The sequence below is a fragment of the Hyla sarda genome, chromosome 4 (genome assembly GCF_029499605.1).
Source record: "Hyla sarda isolate aHylSar1 chromosome 4, aHylSar1.hap1, whole genome shotgun sequence".
In the NCBI taxonomy this organism is placed as follows: Eukaryota; Metazoa; Chordata; class Amphibia; order Anura; family Hylidae; genus Hyla; species Hyla sarda.
In genome coordinates, this window is record NC_079192.1 from 54,757,753 (window position 1) to 54,777,734 (window position 19,982).

Below are 19,982 nucleotides of genomic sequence, written 5' to 3' on the forward strand. Positions count from 1 at the left end.
CAGCCCCCTCAGGCATCTTCTTTCCTCTTCATCTGCGCTCCTGCATCTGATGACGACACTTGTGTGCCGGAGCAATTCCGGCCTTTTGTGAGTGATTGACAGGGAGAGTCAATCACTCACCGGAGATATGCATAAGAAGGAGAACGCTGTTTACACAGTAGTCTTCCGCTTTTGTGCTCTGGCAGCAACATGCGGGTACTTGCTGTACCCCCCCTGATGGCGGCCATGGGATGGGGGGCTGGTGGCAGCGCAGTGGCACGAGAGTGCTGCCCCAGACCATGACCCCACCAGGCCTATGGTAGGGCCGGCCCTGTTGATTGACAGTTAGGGAGTGAGGTGCATTGCCAAGAACTTACCCAGGTTATAAAAAACAATGCAGTGGGTCTCAGGACTGAGACCCATTGTGATCAATTGATTGACATGTCTTACCATCATGTTAGAAGTTTTTTTTATTTTTTATAAATGATAGTAACACTTTCATACAATCCCTTCTCTAAAATCTGCCTAAAATCAGCTGGCCACCCTGGGTCGAATTTCAGAATCCCCAGCTATAATGTGTATTTACTGTGAAAAGTTTTATTTAACTATTCACTTCCCCTGCATTAGGAAGGAGATGTAGTATTCCAGCTATTTCGATGGCCAGCAGGGCAAATAATACATGGACAGGCTGGTCCACCAGAGTGGGAGTGCAGGATTCCCTCAGTATTGTCCATATGACCTTAATAAAAAAAAATAATAATAAGTAAATAAATAGAAAAACATTTTTTTAAAGACTTTAAAGGCTTGTCTTGGTGGATTGGAAAATTGGATTAAATATGTATGCAAAGTGGGGCGACTCAAGAACATACATCTGAACATAGCCTAAAGCTGGTCAACAGCAAGTGTCTTCATCTCCATTTAATGGCCTTTTTGGTTACGTTATTTTTAAGTTATCTTTATTTAGGGGAAAACTAATTCCAATTCCTGTTTTAGACTTAGGTTAGATATTAGATTCAATAATCTTATTATGGTCACCTATGTAGGTATCAGGGGTGGAAACCCAGCAGAGGGTCTCTGTTTAAGAACCGCAATCCAAGCCCCTTCTCATATACCATTGCCCCTCTTGCCTACATGACCCCTCTGCTGGGGTTGTAATATTTGTGGCTAGAGGGTATTATTAATAAATCATGGTTCTCAAATATTAACTCTGTACCTTTCCATCTTCACCTTCAGACAGTCCGGAAGGTCCTCCGCAGGGTGGGACCTCCAGGGTCCACAGATTTGGGGGACAATGAAGACTTGATCATTGAAGGGACATTGCAAGAGCCAGAAGAGCTTGAGAGTGAGACTCCCAATTACCTGAAGTACGCAGTACTGCATCGAGAGGTATGATGGGGTTCTTATATCTTCCTTCCACGTTTCTTCTCTTTACTCTCTCTACTATTTATTGGCTTTTCTTTGTCAGATGCGCCAGATATACAAACATTTTAGATCACAGCTATCCATACACATTAGGTGAAAGTTCTCGACTCCTCTCTACAAGGGCATTGGTGAATACAGTATGACATCAATGACTGTGGAAGTGATTTAGGTATTTGTATAGTGACAGCAGAAGTGAGTTAGAAGGTGTAGCCCAGTGATTCCCAACCAGGGTGCTTCCAGCTGTCCGGGCATGCTGGGAGTTGAAGTTTTGCAACAGCTGGAGACACCCTGGTTGGGAAACACTGGTATGGCCCTTTTACAGCAACATACAACTAACCTGGATCAAATACTCTTGTAGATAATGTAAAAGGTAAAAAAGATCTATTTTAGTCCATTGTGGGTTTTGGAAATTTGGTTTGGGAAAGGGCAAGTGTGGTAGCCACAGGTGTGTAGAGAAATACCTGATCACTTTGTGACGCCAGGGCACAGTTATCCTATACATGGTCCGAGGTTGGGGACAGCTTCTCCTGGGCCAGACTCGGGGAGTAAAGGAACACACCGATGTCAGGTTACGGATAACTGTCTTTACTGAGCAGATGCACATAGTATTACACAGCCTGGTGCTGGGATGTAGCGTAACCTCTTGGGAGCCCTGTTGCCTTGCTTGAACTTGTGGTGCTTTCACCCAATAAATTGATACAGACTTGAGAGAATTGAAGTTTGATCCTGTGATCCTGGTAGCTAGGGTTCTGTCAAGATATTGTAGCTTCCTCCGCCAGGGCATGAACTTCCACCGTCCTGGTGATTCTTGCAGAATTACCGGATAAAGTAGATTTTCTGTGCCTTCCCTGAGAGCACACAACACACCGTACATCTTTACCACACTGATGCTCAGGAACAACTAGGGCAACTCCTCCCCATCTACACTATATGGCAAGAATTTAGGGGTTCCCATTGGCAGGCAGGGTCACTGCTCCTCTTAAAAGGCACAGTAACACCTACACAACATACATAAGGACAACGAAAAAATAATTAACTTTTGGTGTGTATATATATATATATATATATATATATATATATATGCAAATGCACTTAAATGCATACACTTACCTTTGTACATAGTTTTATAGTTTGTATAATAATAATATGAGGTTAAGTATCTTTCTAAATACTTATACTTATTCTGGTCTGTATTATAATCCAGAGCATCCTTCATAATTCTGTAAGCTTCAGAATTATTAATACGGACTACTATTTAGACAGTCTAAACTTAAAGGAGATATCCAGCCAAACGTGAGAGCTGCAGAAACAATCAGCTCCTGTGCTTGTTTTCTGTGTGAGCTGCAGGAGCAGCTGCCTTCAGAGAGTGAAGCAGGTCACATGGTTAGGGAATCAGTGAATATAGATGAGGGATGTGTATGTGCCTGAGCCAATCAGGGACAATCACACACTGCACAGTGAAGCAGCTGAGGAGAAATGAGTGTGACGTTGCAAAATGACTTGTAAGGCCCAGGAAAGTGGTGCCTAACATTTATCATGTGTGCTAAGAACTACTGGACTTCCTGCCTGGAGGAAAAGCTGGGAGAAACAGGGTATGTGCTCAGCAAAGATTACACTTCACTTTGCAAAGTTATACAACTTTAACATGTGCAACTATATAAAGGTCATTTTATTTGACTGGAATTCTCCTTTAAACCAGACAAGTCTGAGGAGGCACCAAATTTATCACAGTGGATCATGTTGATTGATGAATTTGGTGTCACATTTTTAGACTGCTTTAAACTTGGTTGGCTTAAATAAATCTGCCTAAATGTTGGCATTTTGTGAAGTTTTAGTCAAACATCTTCCCGTGAGGACATGCCCACTTACCTTAAGCCTCCTTGTCGTGTGAGCCGTAGAGTCTACATTTATGATACATGTCAATATGAAAATGCACCAAGATACGCTAAGATGTGCTAATGTTTGGGACATTTTACACCAAATTTGAGGAAAATGCACATTGTGAAATCTGCCCCAATATCTTTGGAGTTTCCTTTGAGTTTTGCATTCAGATTAGTATACACCAGTATCTATACCGTAAAATAATGGGAGCTCAGCTAAACTAGTTGTGTGTCTACCAACAAGCTTGTTGACTGCTTTGAATAAATGCCAGCAGAATTATGAATGTAGCTCTGGAGTATAATAGAAGCTGTAATTCAGCATAAACACAAGATAAATAAAACAATGTGTTGTTTTAGTGGTGCTGAACATTATTGGGGCACTTATTCTAGGATCTGACAGAAAATTGTGTAAGCAATGATCTACTCTTCATATACACCATTGTATAAAACCAAGGTTCTGTCATCTGTCTCTGTTTCTGATTTTCTGTCTTCAAAATGTTAATGTCTCTAAGAATTTTCATCTGTTATATTTTTCTCTATCCCATCTCGTTGTTATTTTACCCTTCTGTGTCTCTGTTCACTGTTTGTTTTCCTGTGTCTTGGTGTGTCACTTAATGCCTATCCTCAATGTCCACCCCTGACCTCATGTCCCCACCCCCGGGCTCCCCCTGGCAGGCAGAGGACGAGTTTGACTCTTTGAGATCAGAGGTCGGAGACGGGAGGAAAGGGGCACAGATTGTGAAAAGAGCCGGCACCAAACGGGTGCAACAGTGAGACCACAAAACTGAGACACCCAAAATACTGGGAAACACCCAGGTAATAAATATCAATAAGAGACGATCCCAGGTAACATCATAATAACCAACATCAACACTAACTAGGACCACCATAATTCATCCCATAGAATTAACTGAACTAGATCTTTGGTTACTGACTCTAACCATAATCTACATGTAAGATCTCAATAACGTGACCTCTTATACCAACAAATCTCCTAAAACATGGATGTTGTCTGATGTGACTGAATCTCGCACCATGAAAACTATGAAAAGAAAGGCGTATGAGCATATGTGTAGCTAAATCGTGTGCACAGGTAGCAGTCACACCTGAGCCCGGTGTGAACAAAGGATCCCCTACCATACAAGAAGACACCAGTATTATAATACATGATAGGTGGGGAAGCTGTTAGAAATTTTGCACTGTCCTGTATTACCCAGACAACCCATTGATTTGAGTAGACACTTTGTAATTCCTAACTTCCCCTGTGGTGGCGCTGCAGGGACACCGAACACTTTTTGTCTGGTTTTACCATAGATTACAATTGATGGCTAGGGGTCCCAGCAGGAGGACACCTTGAGAGCTGCTTATTTTCAAGGAATCCTTCTAGCAACCATTTAAACAGGAGGATTAAAGGATTACTAGTAATAGGTATTAAATAATATTGCATTCTGCTCTCATGGTGCATTCTGCTCTCATGGATCTCCCACACATTAATTCATCTAGACTCCTAATAAAGTGGACACTGCTTCCTAACATGGTCTTCTCTTTCCTTCTGATAATTTCCTTCAGTCTGTCACCTCCACTGAACCTACCTGTGTTGCCTAAATGCTGCACCTCTGGCAGTCCTTCCTTGCATGATACTTTCATTCATCCTGTTGCATGTTTCTGTGCTGTCTCCTAACTTCTGATATGTTCCTTTATTGGATCCATGTAAAGTCTGTTATTTTCCTCTAGTAGGATTTCCAACTTTCTTGGAGAAATCACTGAATTACATTCTCTAGGGCACTGGTGGGGCGTATTACATACCACCACCCATTCAGCATTATCCTAAATAACCATCTTCTGCTTAAAGAATACCAGTCATGAGCTTGGTACATTTTTTAATCCTCCCAGTTTACTCCCCCCATCACGATAAAACACCCCTGCCCGTTTTTATAATTTTTTTGTTTTCTACCTTGATATTGTTCTGTATTTTCTGCTCAGTCTCAGTGAGTTCCACAGACTGGGAAGGGGCGTTCCCTAGTAGGTGTGACATGACCTGAAGCCCTGCTGGGGAGAACTTTGCTACAAACAGCCAGAGCAGTTCAGTTTTAATGGGCTTTGATTGGCTGAGACCGCACACACACACCCCTCAGCTCTCAGCACTGAACTCTACAGTGTGTTAGCTCTTCTCAGCAGCTTGCAAAGGGAGCTGAAATATTTAGCACAATAGTCAGCACAATATTTAGCACTATGCACTGAAGCCATCATGACTCTACAGTCTAGCTCAGCTCAGAGGAAAAAGGGAGCTGAAATATTAAGCTCGATACACTCTATACACTGTGCCGAGCTGAGGTCCCAGCAGCATTTCCTGACTTCTGTCTCTGCCAGGTTGCTGCAGGACACAAACTACAGGCAAGACCAGAAGGAGGACCCCTGGTGGCCTTACTTTCAGGGGTTAATTTAACACATACAGTTACAAAATTTTATTAAGACTTATATTAGAAAAGTAATTTACATAGGTGAATCTATAACATATAAATTTTTATTACCAATGACAGGTACCATTTCAAGACTCATGCTGTGTATGGACCCTGAACAGCAGTCTCAGTGGGTTCATATTTCAGACAGTCATTTTGTGTGCCCCTGCCTCTACAAAGTAGCTGTACATGAGACTTGAATAGGGCTGATCTTGGACATCCAGAGGAGTAATTTTTATTTGTGGTTCTTTGGCAAAAAAAAACCCCCAAGAAAACCTCTTCCATGTTTGCAAATCAAGAGAACAAGACTGCACTCACGGAGCTTCCGGCGTGAAACAGTCTGTCCTGGTGCACGTCCCCCGCCTCCCTCCATCCACCTGTGTTTGTTACCTGGTATGCTGCAATAAAGCTCCGTTGCCTATGGTGAGTGCAGTCTTGTTCTCTTGATTTGCATACTTCGTTCTGTATATGGACTTTGCACCTCCTATTATTGGCACTTTTACGGGGTTACATACGCACTCCACCGAAGCTCCCCATCACTGACACCGTTACCTTAGTCCTGCTAGTGTCGGGCCAATTTATATCTTGCTGTATACTCTTCCAGGTTTGGTAGATACTAAATAGAATTCCCAAGCCACACAAAATTGTAGCATCTAAATCAAAGTTAAAAAAGAATTGTGTTTAGATCCATCAAGACCCCAAATAGTCAAAGCATGGCAAAAACCTAAACCTAAAAACCTAAACCTAAAACAAGAAAAGGTTTTGGACAACGTAGCGTTGTTACTTCCTTTTTGGGACCCCATACCGATCCCGTGCTTTGCAATAGCTAAATAGTTTGGTAACCTTATTACAATACCAATCCTACTTCCCAACCCTATTCCCTCACCAGTTTACTTTTTTTGTTCATTGATCCTTCCTGTTGATGTTTTTCCTGATTTTTGTATAACCATTACTCCATGTTAGGGCACCCATATGTAGGCAGAACTTGTACTGACACAGACCTTTCCCCTTTCAAAGTATATATATCCGGTCTGATATTTTACTGATACGGCATGTGGGTTATACTCTCCTGAACACTTGCAACACCAAGAAGGGCGAGCTGTAAGGTTATGCAAATCGAGGAAGTAGCAGACGTTACTAAGATCTGCAAATAATCACATTTTTCAAGCACGTGGCTCCAATCTGTGGCATGTGGGAGGGGCTTAAATGGTAAAAAAGCCAGATAGAAAGCAAATTGCTACAAAAAACTCTATTCAGTACAGTGTGATTGTTTGATGCCTCCTAATACCATTTTTGCCAACTGAGAGGGATACAATCCTTGAACCCAGAGACCTTGGTTTATCACTTAAGCAGTTCAATGTTGTATGTCCCAGTGGTTGGGAGACCAAAAATATAATGGAATGACCGCAATAGGTGTCTGTTCAGGAGGTCGCGGGGCTTCCATCGGTCGGACCCCTGCGATCTGACACTTACTTTTCACTGTAGTACCCCTTTAAAGGGGTACTTCACAGGCCAGCGTTTGGAACATTTAGTTTTGAATGCTGTGTGCGCGCTGCGGCCATGCACCCATAATGCAATTCTATGGAAGGGGACATGGCAGCCTCCCATAGACTTGCATTGAGGGGGCGTGATGTGACATCACGAGGGGGCGTGGACGACCCCCGCAGCGCGCACACAGCATTCAGAACTAAAAGTTCCAAACGCTGGCCAATGGAGTACCCTTTTAAGGAGGGCAGTTACAGTCAGCATGTGCAACCAAGAACAGCACTCACAAGAGTTAGGGTGCATGCACACCATGTTTTTGCAATACAATTCCTGTATCAGGTTTTTAGTGAAAACCGGATTCCTCAAAACCTGACTAAACTGTATCGAAAATTGTGTACAAATTTTAACCCATATACGGTTGAAAACTGATGTCCGGTTGCATCAGTTTTTTAAGAAAAAAACATATATGTTTTCAACTTTTCACTCCATCTTGAATAAAGTTTCATTTGTTTGATTGAAATTCCAAGAAAAAAAAACTGTGCAAAGTCAAAAACCGTATGGTGAAAACCTGATGGAACCGTACACACATACAGTTCTGTACGGTTTAATACAGTTTTTCACCCGGACCAAAAAACGTGGTAGACTACAGTTTTGGGTACGAGTAAAAAACTGGACAAAACCGTATGAGATGCAAAACGGACTAAACCGGATGATGCGTTTGACATACGATTTACAATGTTAAATCAATGCATACAGTTTTCTATACGGTTCCATATGTTTTTAACTTGAAACCGTATTCGGATACTGTATAACAAAAACGTGGTGTGCATGCACCCTTAGGCTGGGTTTACACCACGTTTTGTTAAATATGGTTCCCATATACGGTTGGGAGGAGGGGGTGGGGCTTAATCGCGGCGCCCGCACTCAGCCGTATTCGGGAACCGTATTTAATGTATGTCTATGAGCCGACCGGAGTGATCCGCAGCCTCTGGTCGGCTGCGTTTTCGGCCGTATGCGGTTTCCCGACCGTAGGCAAAAACGTGGTCGACCACGATTTTGCCTGCGGTCGGGAAACCACATACGGCCGAAAACGAAGCCGACCAGAGGCTGCGGATCACTCCGGTCGGCTCATAGACATACATTAAATACGGTTCCCGAATACGGCTGAGTGCGGGCGCCGCGATTAAGCCCCGCCCCCCTCCTCCCAGCCGTATTCGGGAACCGTATTTAACAAAACGTGGGGTGAACCCAGCCTTAGCCAGATTTGCAGATTTTCCTTCAGACCCATTGAAGTCAATAGTAACAATATCCGCTGTGGAATTTCCACAGCAAACACGCTGCGAACATTCTGCATGTAATCCGCCCATGTGAATGTACCCTATGTTGCACATTTGAAGCTGCGTTCAATCCTTTAGTTTACATTAAAATGTGCAGCTTTAAATCTGCAGCAGATCCTGTACGTGTGAATACACCCTAAAGTTCCTGTACGAGCTTCCTGGGTACAGGGCATGGTGCTCCTACACAAAGGGTCATCTAATTTTAGAGGTGACAGCTACCCTTGGGCTCCTAGGATATAACCAGGGCTCAGCTACAGTATGTAGGACAATTTAGAAAGAATTCTTGGAATACAAGTTTGGTGCTACTGTCTGGGGCCATATTGCTTTACACCAGCATGTGTGCACTTTGGTATGGAAGTGAGGGTGCATTCACACCATGATTTGGGCATGCGGCAGCCGGATCCGGCTGCCGTATGCCCAAATCGTGGTGTGAATGCACCCTGAGAAGGATGGTGATCAATAAGTTTTCAGCAATATGCATGTGAGTGTGAGAACAGAATGTATGGATGGAAATTATAGGGGATTTGTGTTCTAAGGAGAAGAGAAACTTGAGAGGCAGGAATATGAAGAGAGACCAAACCGATCTGTTATAATAGGTCACAATTGGCAGCTGTCCAGGGGCTCACTGCTCAAGGGCACCTCTGTAGTGCGGGGCAGGGAAGCCGTATCTCTAGAGAGCTGACTTTACAGGGACATTATCACCTCATTACAGATATATTTAATATATAGGCTGGAATTCTTATACTAGACCAGCAAATATGTTCTACATATAATTTACCCATCCACCAGTGCCAGCCCAGCTTCTCTCAGATCAACACTTGTTGTAGTGCCATCCCACCATCATCATCCTTGGAATCTGCAAAACTGCACTTATGAACCTCAATATAGAACACACAACTGTGTGGCTAGGGCTTTATGGTTTCTTTCACCTTAATCCATGACGTAGAGATAAAGATCGCTGTGTTGTGCTGCCTGCAAGTAACTTCACGTACGACCCGACAATCAACAGCAATCCTTTACTTCTGGCAATTGACATTTAGCTGAGTAGTTTGGCCCTGTGATCCGCCCCAACCCTAATAGACCCCCACACCCCTCCCCGATCACAGATCGTAATGCATTGTTTTTTTTGTTTTTTACTTTGTTTCTTCGATAATGAGTGATGGAGCAGAATGTTAGTGTAGCATGTGGTACAGTGTATAGCAAGGGTCTCAAACTCAAATTATCTGGGGGCCACTGGAGGTAGCAGGTGGGTGAGGCTGGGTCGCATGCGTCCCTTACATATAATGCCCCCATCATGCGCTCCTCATCATCCACCAGCAACCCCCCATTCCCCCTACCCCCGTCGGTTAATAGCATGAGCTGACGAATGATGGGGTGTACTACTTCTGGGGGTTCTCCACATTAGGTAGGCTGCAGGTTCCCCACATTAGATAGGCAGCAGTTTCCCCACATTAGGCAGGTAGCAGCAGGTTCCCCACATTAGGAAGTAGCAGGTTCCCCACAATAGGTAGTAGCAGGTTCCTCACATTAGGTAGTAGCAGGTTCCCCACATTAGGTAGTAGCAGGTTCCCCACATTAGGTAGTAGCAGGTTCCCCACATTAGGTAGTAGCAGGTTCCCCACATTAGGTAGTAGCAGGTTCCCCACATTAGGTAGTAGCAGGTTCCCCACATTAGGTAGAAGCAAGTTCCCCACATTAGATAGAAGCAGGTTCCCCACATTAGGTAGAAGCAGGTTCCCCACATTAGGTAGTAGCAGGTTCCCCACATTAGGTAGAAGCAGGTTTCCCCCCCCCCCCCCCCCCCCCGACTCTCACACCCACACACGCACACACACATAGACACACTTACCTGTCCTCCTGTGTGGGTCTGCGGAGGGACGTCACATGTACGACGTCCCTCATCAGACTCGGGCCGGCCGGCCAACGTAAGTCGCGGAGGAGGAGGGTGGGGTAAGTGAAGCCTTCCGGCATTAAGCGCTGCTTGCCCGAATCAGGGCTAAATGCCTGAAGAAGTTACCTGCCCGGCGCCCGGAACTGCATGTCCCGGGCGTCGGGCAATACAAATTACACTTACCTGGTGCGGGTCACAAATTTTCGTTCCGCAAATGGCCCGCGGGCTGGGAGTTTGAGACCTTTGGTGTATAGCTTAGGGAACCTTTGCTGTATATTGTACTGTCATGCTATGTATGATTGTAATTTATTGTATGATTTGTAATGACAACTGAATGGTCATCCAAGCTCTTTCTGGTAATTGTCATTTTGCAGTAAGTTGCAATTCGACCACATTTACTTACTTTTATGAGCTGTATTGCATTACAGAAGTGCATTACAGCCAAAGTCATCATATAGTCGTAGCATAAAATGTTGAGTTACATGATGGAGTCTTCTACATTCGTGTCTAAAGCTAAATTAAGAACTCTGCTGGCCTCCCATTACTGGTAAATTGTGGGAGATCACATGACAGTTACAGCTAAGCTGTTAGGTAATGTGCCTGACAACAGAGGGGGGATACTGTTGTCTGTTTCCATAGGCAACCTGTAGAATTTTGATGATGCTTATGTATAGGGATGGAGATAATTTCATTAAAAAAAACTTAGGATCCGTATAGGATAAATAAAGGAAAGTATTTACAAATTTATTCTACATTTTATGAAGATTTTAATTGTCAAGCATTGCTGCAAGGGAAATAGTTTTCATAATGTTGTATGCTATTAATCCCTATGCTTAGGCAATGTAACATATGCCGCTTTGAAGCTAAATGCTGTTAAACCCTATGCTTAGACAATCTTACCTATGCCGCTCTATTCACTTGGTGATAAGGGGCCCCTCTTCCCATGATCATTGAGGGTCCCAGTGGTTGGACCCCACCTGTTTAGCAAGTTATAACTTTTAACTTTAAATTTTTTAGGGCCGATACCGATAATCTGTGGAGGTAAAGGCAGATAGCCGATAATTTATACCGATATTCCGGTATAAGTTATCGGCTATTTATCCCCCCCCCCCCCCCGGCGACGCCGCTGCAGATCATTGATTTAACCCCTTAACGACGAAGGACGTAAATGTACGGGAGTCTTTTGCTCTGATCTGCCTTCCCGCAGACCAGAGCAGAAGATGACCGATAACACTGATCAGTCCTATTGTCCTATACATAGCACTGAACAGGATTAGCAATCGAATTATTGCTTTAAATAGTCCCCTATGGGGACTATTAAAGTGTAAAAATAAAAGTTAAAAAAAGTTTAAAAAAATGTGAAAAACCCCCTCCCCCAATAAAAACGTAAATTGCCCCATTTTCCCTATTTCACCCCCAAAAGTTGTTAAAAAAATATTTTATATACATATTTGGTATCGCCGCGTGCATGAATATCTGAACTATTAAAATAAAATGTAAATGATCCCGTATGGTGAACGGCGTGAACGTAAAAAAAAAAAAAAAGTCCAAAATAGCTGCTTTTTTTTTATAACATTTTATTCCCAAAAAAAATTAATAAAAATGTATTAAAAGTTTTATATAAGCAAATATGGTATCAATAAAAAGTGCAGATCACGGCACAAAAAATTAGCTCTCCTACCGCCGGTTATACGGAAAAATGAAAAAGTTATAGGTCTTCAAAATAGGGGGATCTTAAACGTACTAATTTGGTTAAAAAGTTTGCGATTTTTTTTAAGCGCAACAGTAATAGAAAAGTATGTAATCATGGGTATCATTTTAATCGTATTGACCCAAAGAATAAAGAACACACGTCACTTTTACCATAAATTGTACGGCGTGAAAACAAAACCTTCCAAAATTAGCAAAATTGCGTTTTTTTTTTAAATTTCCCCACACAAATAGTATTTTTTGGGTTGCGCCATACATTTTATGGTAAAGTGAGTGATGGCATTACAACGGACAACTGGTCACGCAAAAAACAAGCCCTAATACTAGTCTGTGGATGAAAATATAAAAGAGTTCTGATTTTTTGAAGGCGAGGAGGAAAAAACGAAAATGTAAAAATAAAATGTTCTGTGTCCTTAAGGCCCAAATGGGCTAAGTCCTTAAGGGGTTAAAGCGGGCGCTTTAAATCAATGAACTGCAGCGGCTTTTGTGGTGCCAGAGACCACCGCCGCCACTCGCATTATCGGATTATCAGCAAGGTAATTGGCGATACCGATAATGTCCAAAATCGTGAATATTGGCTGATAATATCGGCCAAACCGATAATCGGTCAATCCCTACTACAAACCATCTGCCTTGGTGGAGTATGTACATCCAGAGCTAAGTAGCACTTTGCCCCAGGTAAAGCCTAGCTCCATCCTGGGGGTTACATCTTCTTATTCCATGATATGCTGAGTAGCGGAGACTAGAGCCCCCAAATCTTTCTTGCTGCCAATGGAAACTATAGTTACAAGAGTCCCCCTTATAACGTGCAACCTTTTACTTGTCATGTGGTTGATCCTAGCTCCACTAGCGTCTCCTATCTACAGATTTACATGGTCCCTTAAAAAGGGATCATGGCACTTTAATAGTCAACTGGCTGGTCTGGTTGTAAATGACCTTAACTGCGGTAGAATTGATGATGGGATATTGGATGTTCCAGTGCTCATGTTCCTGTCTTCACATTGGCGTGTGATCTAAATATACACAGGTATTTGTGCTCCGTTCTATTTGGGCCTCTGGGTACGTAGCCTGGTCTCTGTCACTTTGTGACCATGATTTATCCTCTGATAATCTACGCATGCCCTTTCCTCTCCTGTCCAATCCCAAGGCTAGACCTGGCCTGCCCCCCCAATGCTATGTGACAGGGACGAGCAGAGATAAATATAGATGGATGATCGGAGTCAGCGCCTGCATCCTCTTTCAGTGTTGCATAGTTGTGCACCTGGGGGCATGGACGGTAACAACTGGTGGATTCCACTACTACTGTAAAAACCTATAAACCAGTACAGTCACATCATATTGTCAAATATAAGTATAAATGCAACAACTAGAACTCCCTAGGTGTAGGACCTGTGCAGTCACATAGGCCGTACCTGCTGTTCCTATTGATGGGGAGTGTCAATGCTTTATGTACAGAACTGTTAGTTAGTCTATGGGCACAAACATACAGTGACCATCATTAGCTAAAAGAGTGTCCTATGTGTGGTGTCGGGTGAGGGTAATGTGGAATTGGTAGACCAGCTTCTCCTGTGCCAGGCATGGGGCAAATAATCACTCCCACGCAAGGTTACGGATAACTGGCTTTAGTGAGGTTGGAAAGATGGTACAATCCTTTACAGCTTAGATTAGCATGAAGGAGATGCAGGGTGAACTTTGGGAAGCTTATCCGCTTGCTGGGACTTATAGTTGACGGTGCTGTATATGACTGACTTGACTTGTATGCAGCCCACGCTTGACTGTAGTTACCTGGACTTGATTAACTTGACTTGAATTGTCTGTAAGGACTGTAAGGCTTTGACTTTCACCTGGGGACTGAGGTTAACTGGTATTAGGTGCGTGGTTGCTGGACTAGGCCTCAGGCCTCCTTCAGAATCACCTCACAGACACACTCCACACTTCTCTCACCTGTACCTCAGCTTGCACTGCAGGACTGAACTCTGACCTCACTATATATGAGAGGAATTTAGAGAAATCCCATTGGCCGGATAAGTCACCTGGTTCACCTTTGCATTCTCCTCTAACAACAAGGTCCATGACAACAGGTTTCTTAAAGTAACAAGTGCATAGAAAATACCAATACATTAAATATTGCATAGCTTTGTATAATACTGTGAATAATAGAGAGTCCTGAGGAGAGTGGGCCCAAGATGGACATTTAAGCAGCATCTACCACACAGGATGGGCAGAAGTACAGAAGAACACGTGATTCTGTACTGGGTCACCACATATACACCTTGGACTCAAGTCAGCCCAATCCGTTTCCTTTGGCAGGTTCAGCTAACTGTCTATGCTGTATGGCGACCTCCTGACAGATGATGTTGTTAGAAAGAAGGGTCCAGTGTGCTGGATTTTCATTGTCCAACCCTATTGTTCTATGAGGGATAAGCTGATGGACAGAGAGGTCTGGATGTGGCTTACTTCAGCCCCATAGGGGAAACCATGAACATTTGTCAGTGTGAAACGTTCATGCATATGAGGATGTCGAGGGGAATACCTGTTGACCAAATCAACACTTAGCCGAAAGTTAAGTGGCCGATTGCGCATAGGCACAGGTTTAGGGATAGGTTTAGCCTATATGCATTTATATACAATATCTTTCATGGGGGTAAATTCTGTGGCATTTATCAGTATATGTGTCAAATGTTATACCTGAATGTCATGTAAACAGAACCCAAGGGTCATGAAGGGGCCTCATGGACAATTACTCTCAAGGTCACCTCTGCCACATAATATGACATCAGTGTACGTCCTAGGGATTAAGGGTGTCCAATGGTTCAGCCACCACATAGAGATCCTGGTAGGGTATTTTAGGGTTTAAGAGCATTATGTTACGCAACAGTCCAAATTTTGAAAGGACTAGGCTATATAAGGGCATTCTAGTGCCGGGCAGACGGCTTAAATATCCCCATTTTGCCTTTTTAAATGTTGGTAAGTATGCAGAGGGGCTTGAAGAAGACAATGGGTTAGCTACTTGCGTATAGTGAATGACAGCCAGACGTACAGGTATAATACAGTGGGACATTTACAATTGGCCTGTCGAGGGGTTAATTTAACACAACAAGGTTTGTACCAGAGAGAGGGCAACGAAGGACACGTTTGGGAGAAGAGATAGGGTGGAATAAGGACGTGAGCGGCAGAATGGGATTAATTACTTTACCGAGAACACAATGCCCCATCCGCTCCATGTCACCGCCGCTATTACACGCAGACAATACCCGCTCTAATTCCAGCCCAGCCAGCTAAATATACCAGGCTGTGCCACCGGAGGGACGGCTCTTACTAATCACCGCTCATAGGCAAAGACTTCTCTATAGCTAATACGTAGGAAAGAGGATAAAACCCACTAAATATTAATCCTTCATTCGCCTTCTCCTGTCAGATTGTTAAATATTCAGTTTGGCCTTTACTTAGTTACATCTGCTTCTGGAACAACTGGGTAACAAACAGTATGGCTGCCCCCACAGCACTGGCATTGTTGTCAGCCAGCCTTCACCACGGGCAGACTGCCATTGGGATGGACTACCAACACCTAGAACATTTAGGGTAGGGTCCCAGTCAGGGCAGTCGTATGTAGACGAAGCCACCCCAACATGTAGTGTCCAGTGTCCATATGATTTGGTTGGTAAAACTATAGTATTACTGGTGAATTGTGCAGCCACAGAACATAGGTGTGTATTCATTCTTGTGTGGCAGCTGGAACATGGGAACATAGGGGAGATTCATCAAGACTTGTGCAGAGGAAATGTTGACCAGTGGCCCATAGCAACCAATCAGATAGCTGCTTTCATTTTTCAGAGGCCTTTTCCAAAATTAAAGAATCAATCTGATTGGTTGCTATGGGACTTTATCTGATCTATCAATCTATCTGGACTGGACCAGGGGCAATCGCTGGATGTCGTATATCTGGATTTTTCCAAAGCATTTGATATGGTTCCACATAAACGGTTGGTGCATAAAATGAAAATGATGGGGCTGGGGGAGAATGTGTGTAAGTGGGTAAGTAACTGGCTCAGTGATAGGAACAGAGGGTGGTTATTAATGGTACTTATTCTGATTGGGTGACTGTAACTAGTGGGGTACCACAGGGGTCAGTATTGGGTCCTGTCCTATTTAATATATTTATTAATGACCTTGTAGAGGGGTTGAATAGTAAAGTAATAATCTTTGCAGATGATGCTAAACTCTGTAAAGCGGTAAACACAATAGAGGACAGGGCACTGTTACAAATGGATCTGGATAGGTTGGAGGCTTGGGCTGGGAAGTGGCAGATGAGGTTCAACACTGATAAATGTAAGGTAATGCACATGGGGAGGAAAATCCTGGCTGGGATTATGTCTTAAATGGGAGCACACTTGGAACGACTGACGTGGTCTGACTAGTACAAATCACTAGTCAGACCACACATGGAATACTGTGTACAGTACTGGGAGATATAGTGGAGCTGGAGAGGGTTCAAAGACGGGCAAACCAGAGTAATACGGGGAATGGGAGGACTACAGTACCCAGAAAGATTATCAGAATTAGGGTTATTTAGTTTAGAAAAAAGAAGGCTTAGGGGCGACCTAATAACTATGTATAAATATATCAGGGGACAGTACAGAGATCTCTCCCATGACCTATTTATACCCAGGACTGTATCTATAACAAGGGGGCATCCTCTACGTCTAGAGGAAAGAAGGTTTCTACACCAGCACAGACGGGGGTTCTTTACTGTAAGAGCAGTGAGACTGTGGAATTCTCTCCCGGAGGAGGTGGTCATGGTGAACTCTGTAAAAGAATATAAAACGGGTCTGGATGTATTTTTGGAGAATAATAACATTACAGGTTATGAATTCTAGATTGATAGGGACAGAACGTTGATCCAGGGATTTACTCTGATGACATATTTGGAGTAGGGAAGGAATTTTTACCTCTAGTATGAGGGTTTTTTGCCTTCCTCTGGATCAACTCAGTAGGGACTCAATAGGGATATAGGTTGAACGTGATGGACTCTGGTCTTTTTTCAACCTTATGAACTATGTTACTATCTCATATCTATCTGATATCTTAACGTCTATCTCATATCTATCTTTCTCATGAATCTTATGTCTATGTATCTATTAGTCTATGTATCTTGCATGTATCTATCTATCTCTCATATCTATCTATCTATCTCATATCTATCTATCTATCTCTCATATCTATCTCATATCTATCTATTTATTTCATATCAATCTATCTCATATCTATCTATATAGAATTAATGCACCGTGGGCTCCCATTGGTCATGGACTCTCTGGTACATCCCATATATTTTTATTATTGTAGCCTAACCAGGGTGCCTCCAGCTGTTACAAAACTACAACTCCCAGCATGCCCGGACAGCCAAAGGCTGTCCGGGCATGCTGGGTGTTGTAGTTTTGCACCACATGGAGGCTCCCTGTTTGGGGGCAACACTGACTCATATGGTCAGCCCACCCCTGATTTCCCATTCTGTCAACTTATTAAATATTCTATTCAACTTTTCCTTTTGCTCTATCTTTTTCTGGAAAAGCTGGGTGACAACCACTATGGCCGCCATCACAGGGGCTGTTGCCTAGACTTCTGTATGGCCGATTGGCCCAGTTATGGAGTAGCAGGGGGGGATGTATAACTTTATATCTTTGCTAAACAGGGGTTTAAGACATCTGGATGAGCGTCCCAGTGGCAGCCCTATTGCTTGGGCCCCCAGCTTTTCCAGGTACTATACACATACAGGCGATTAATTCTCATTGATTACATTCGAAGAATTAATTTCTCCTTCTTTTGTTTCTGTTTTTGCCCAGAACTTCACCTCAAGTACAAGCTACTGAAGCCGGAACCTGACTGCCATCTACTGCACCCCACAGAATACCAATCGGAATACGGATTTTCTTTTTCTCTCCTCGCTCATCTATTAGCAGACATCTCCCCTCCCGGAAGAGTCAATCGCTGAGGGGTCCCTCCCCCGTCCAAAGTCCGAAGCAGACACTCACCCCCCTGTATGCTCACGGCATGAAGATTTGCACCCTGCATGTTACAAAGTAATATGCATGAGATGACATTGGGGAAGAGGACAGAGTTGCCCCCGGCTCCCCTCCCCTTCATTCTTCCCACCCTTCAAATTCATCTGACCCCGCCCCTGTACCCTTTAAACCCCAGCAGGGGGGGCATTTACGAAAAAAAAGTCTGGGGAAAAAAAAGCGGGCGACCCTTGACCTTTTTTTTTTTGCTCCCTTCTAAACCTATCCCAGCTGCAAAATGCTTTGTGTCCCAGATGTATATCCGTACTGAGTATGTCTATACACTCTACAGCAGCATTAAGGGAGCCCCCTACCCCCAAATCCCCTCCGACCCCCCTCTCAACTGTCTATTATATATGCCTGTCCGTCGACAAACAGCAATAGGAGTCTCCCTAGCCTGGATATAGTCTTCCAGGCCGCAGGGCACAGCACAATGTTGACCGGGCAGACAAGGCAAAGGGTTCTGCATGTTGCAGTTTATTTTGCGCAAACATTTTTATTAGTTTTTTTTTTCTTTGTTTCTCTGAAAAGCGAAAAAGGGCTACACGTTAGAGATACTCCGTAACGTAACGCAGGGATGCGTCTTCACCCCCCCAAGAGGGCTACAAAAAAAATAAAAATAAGTGTATCTAGATACTCAGTACCATTATACAGCAGCGCGGCATGTTGTTCTTTTCAGGTGGCTATGGCATTTTTCGGGGCACTCGGCACCATTATACAGTGCAGCATGCTTATTCTCAAGCTACAGGTAGTGCATAAGGGTAGTCTGCATTATTGTACAGTGCAGTACGTTTATATAAAGGGGGAGGGGGGTGAAAGTGTATAGATATAACCAGATCCTTTACATCGCAGAGCCGCATGTTTATTACCAGGGGGGGGGGGGGGGGGGGGAGGGCGCTAGGAGTGTATAGAGATACTCATTCTCATAAAGTGCAGCATGGTCATTAGATGCGCCGCATCTTTCTACAGTGCAGCATGTTCATTTACCAGGGGCTGAAAGCGTGTAGAGATGCTCAGTGTCTTTATACAATGCATTAGGGGTAGGGAGGGGGTGTGCGGGGATTCAACTGCCCCCCTGACTCAGGAATGTGGTTCCAGCTTTAGGGGGGGAGGGGAGAATTCTATATATATTAAAGGATTTAAGCAACCCCCCCTCCCCACTACAGTTATCCCAAGTCCAGACCCTCCAGCCCTGCTCCGGAGAGACAAAGCCCTCACCTTCACAACCTCTCTCCAGCGCTCTTTTTAGATGCAATTTCTGATATGCATAAAAAGCTGATTGTACAATAACTGCTCATATGGGAATAAATACTATGCAATATAATCTTACTCCGAGTCCTTCAATCTATGCGCAGTTTGTCATTTTTCAGAACTGACACATGGTGGTGCTGTTGAGCTGGAATTCTATGGGGATGATATGTATGCACTGGTTCCACAGATCTTGGAGAACTACATGTCACAGCATGCCTTGGCAGGGAGATATGTGCCACTGTACGTTTATTTGAATTTATACATAAAAAAATTATATAAGTGTATTCCATATATATGCTATACATAGAGCCCGGCCTGGCCATGCTGGGAGTTGTAGTTTTACAACAGCTGGACGAGCACTGGTCAAAAAACACTGATACTGAAAACACGGATATACATTGAAAATGTTATATATATATATATATATATATATATATATATATATATATATACACACACACAAACACATACATATATACACACACATGTATTCCATATGCTATACGTGG

The 19,982-nt window shown here is 43.5% G+C and overlaps 1 protein-coding gene across 7 annotated transcripts in view; it reads left to right on the top strand.

Moving 5' to 3' along the window:
• The window catches only part of ANK1 (ankyrin 1), a 353,544-nt gene extending 333,993 nt beyond the window's left edge, over positions 1–19,551 (top strand). For 5 of the 7 annotated variants that reach the window (XM_056570987.1, XM_056570990.1, XM_056570988.1 and 2 more), the window contains 3 exons: positions 1,213–1,365; positions 3,957–4,097; positions 18,007–19,551. In XM_056570987.1, coding sequence (XP_056426962.1) covers positions 1,213–1,365; positions 3,957–4,055 — 252 coding nt within the window. In that variant the 3' untranslated portion in view covers positions 4,056–4,097; positions 18,007–19,551. Of the gene's footprint in view, positions 1–1,212; positions 1,366–3,956; positions 4,098–17,855; positions 17,922–18,006 lie in introns of all 7 variants that reach the window. The other 2 variants (XM_056570992.1, XM_056570991.1) reach the window with 2 other exon arrangements.
• The last annotated feature ends 431 nt before the right edge of the window (positions 19,552–19,982 follow it).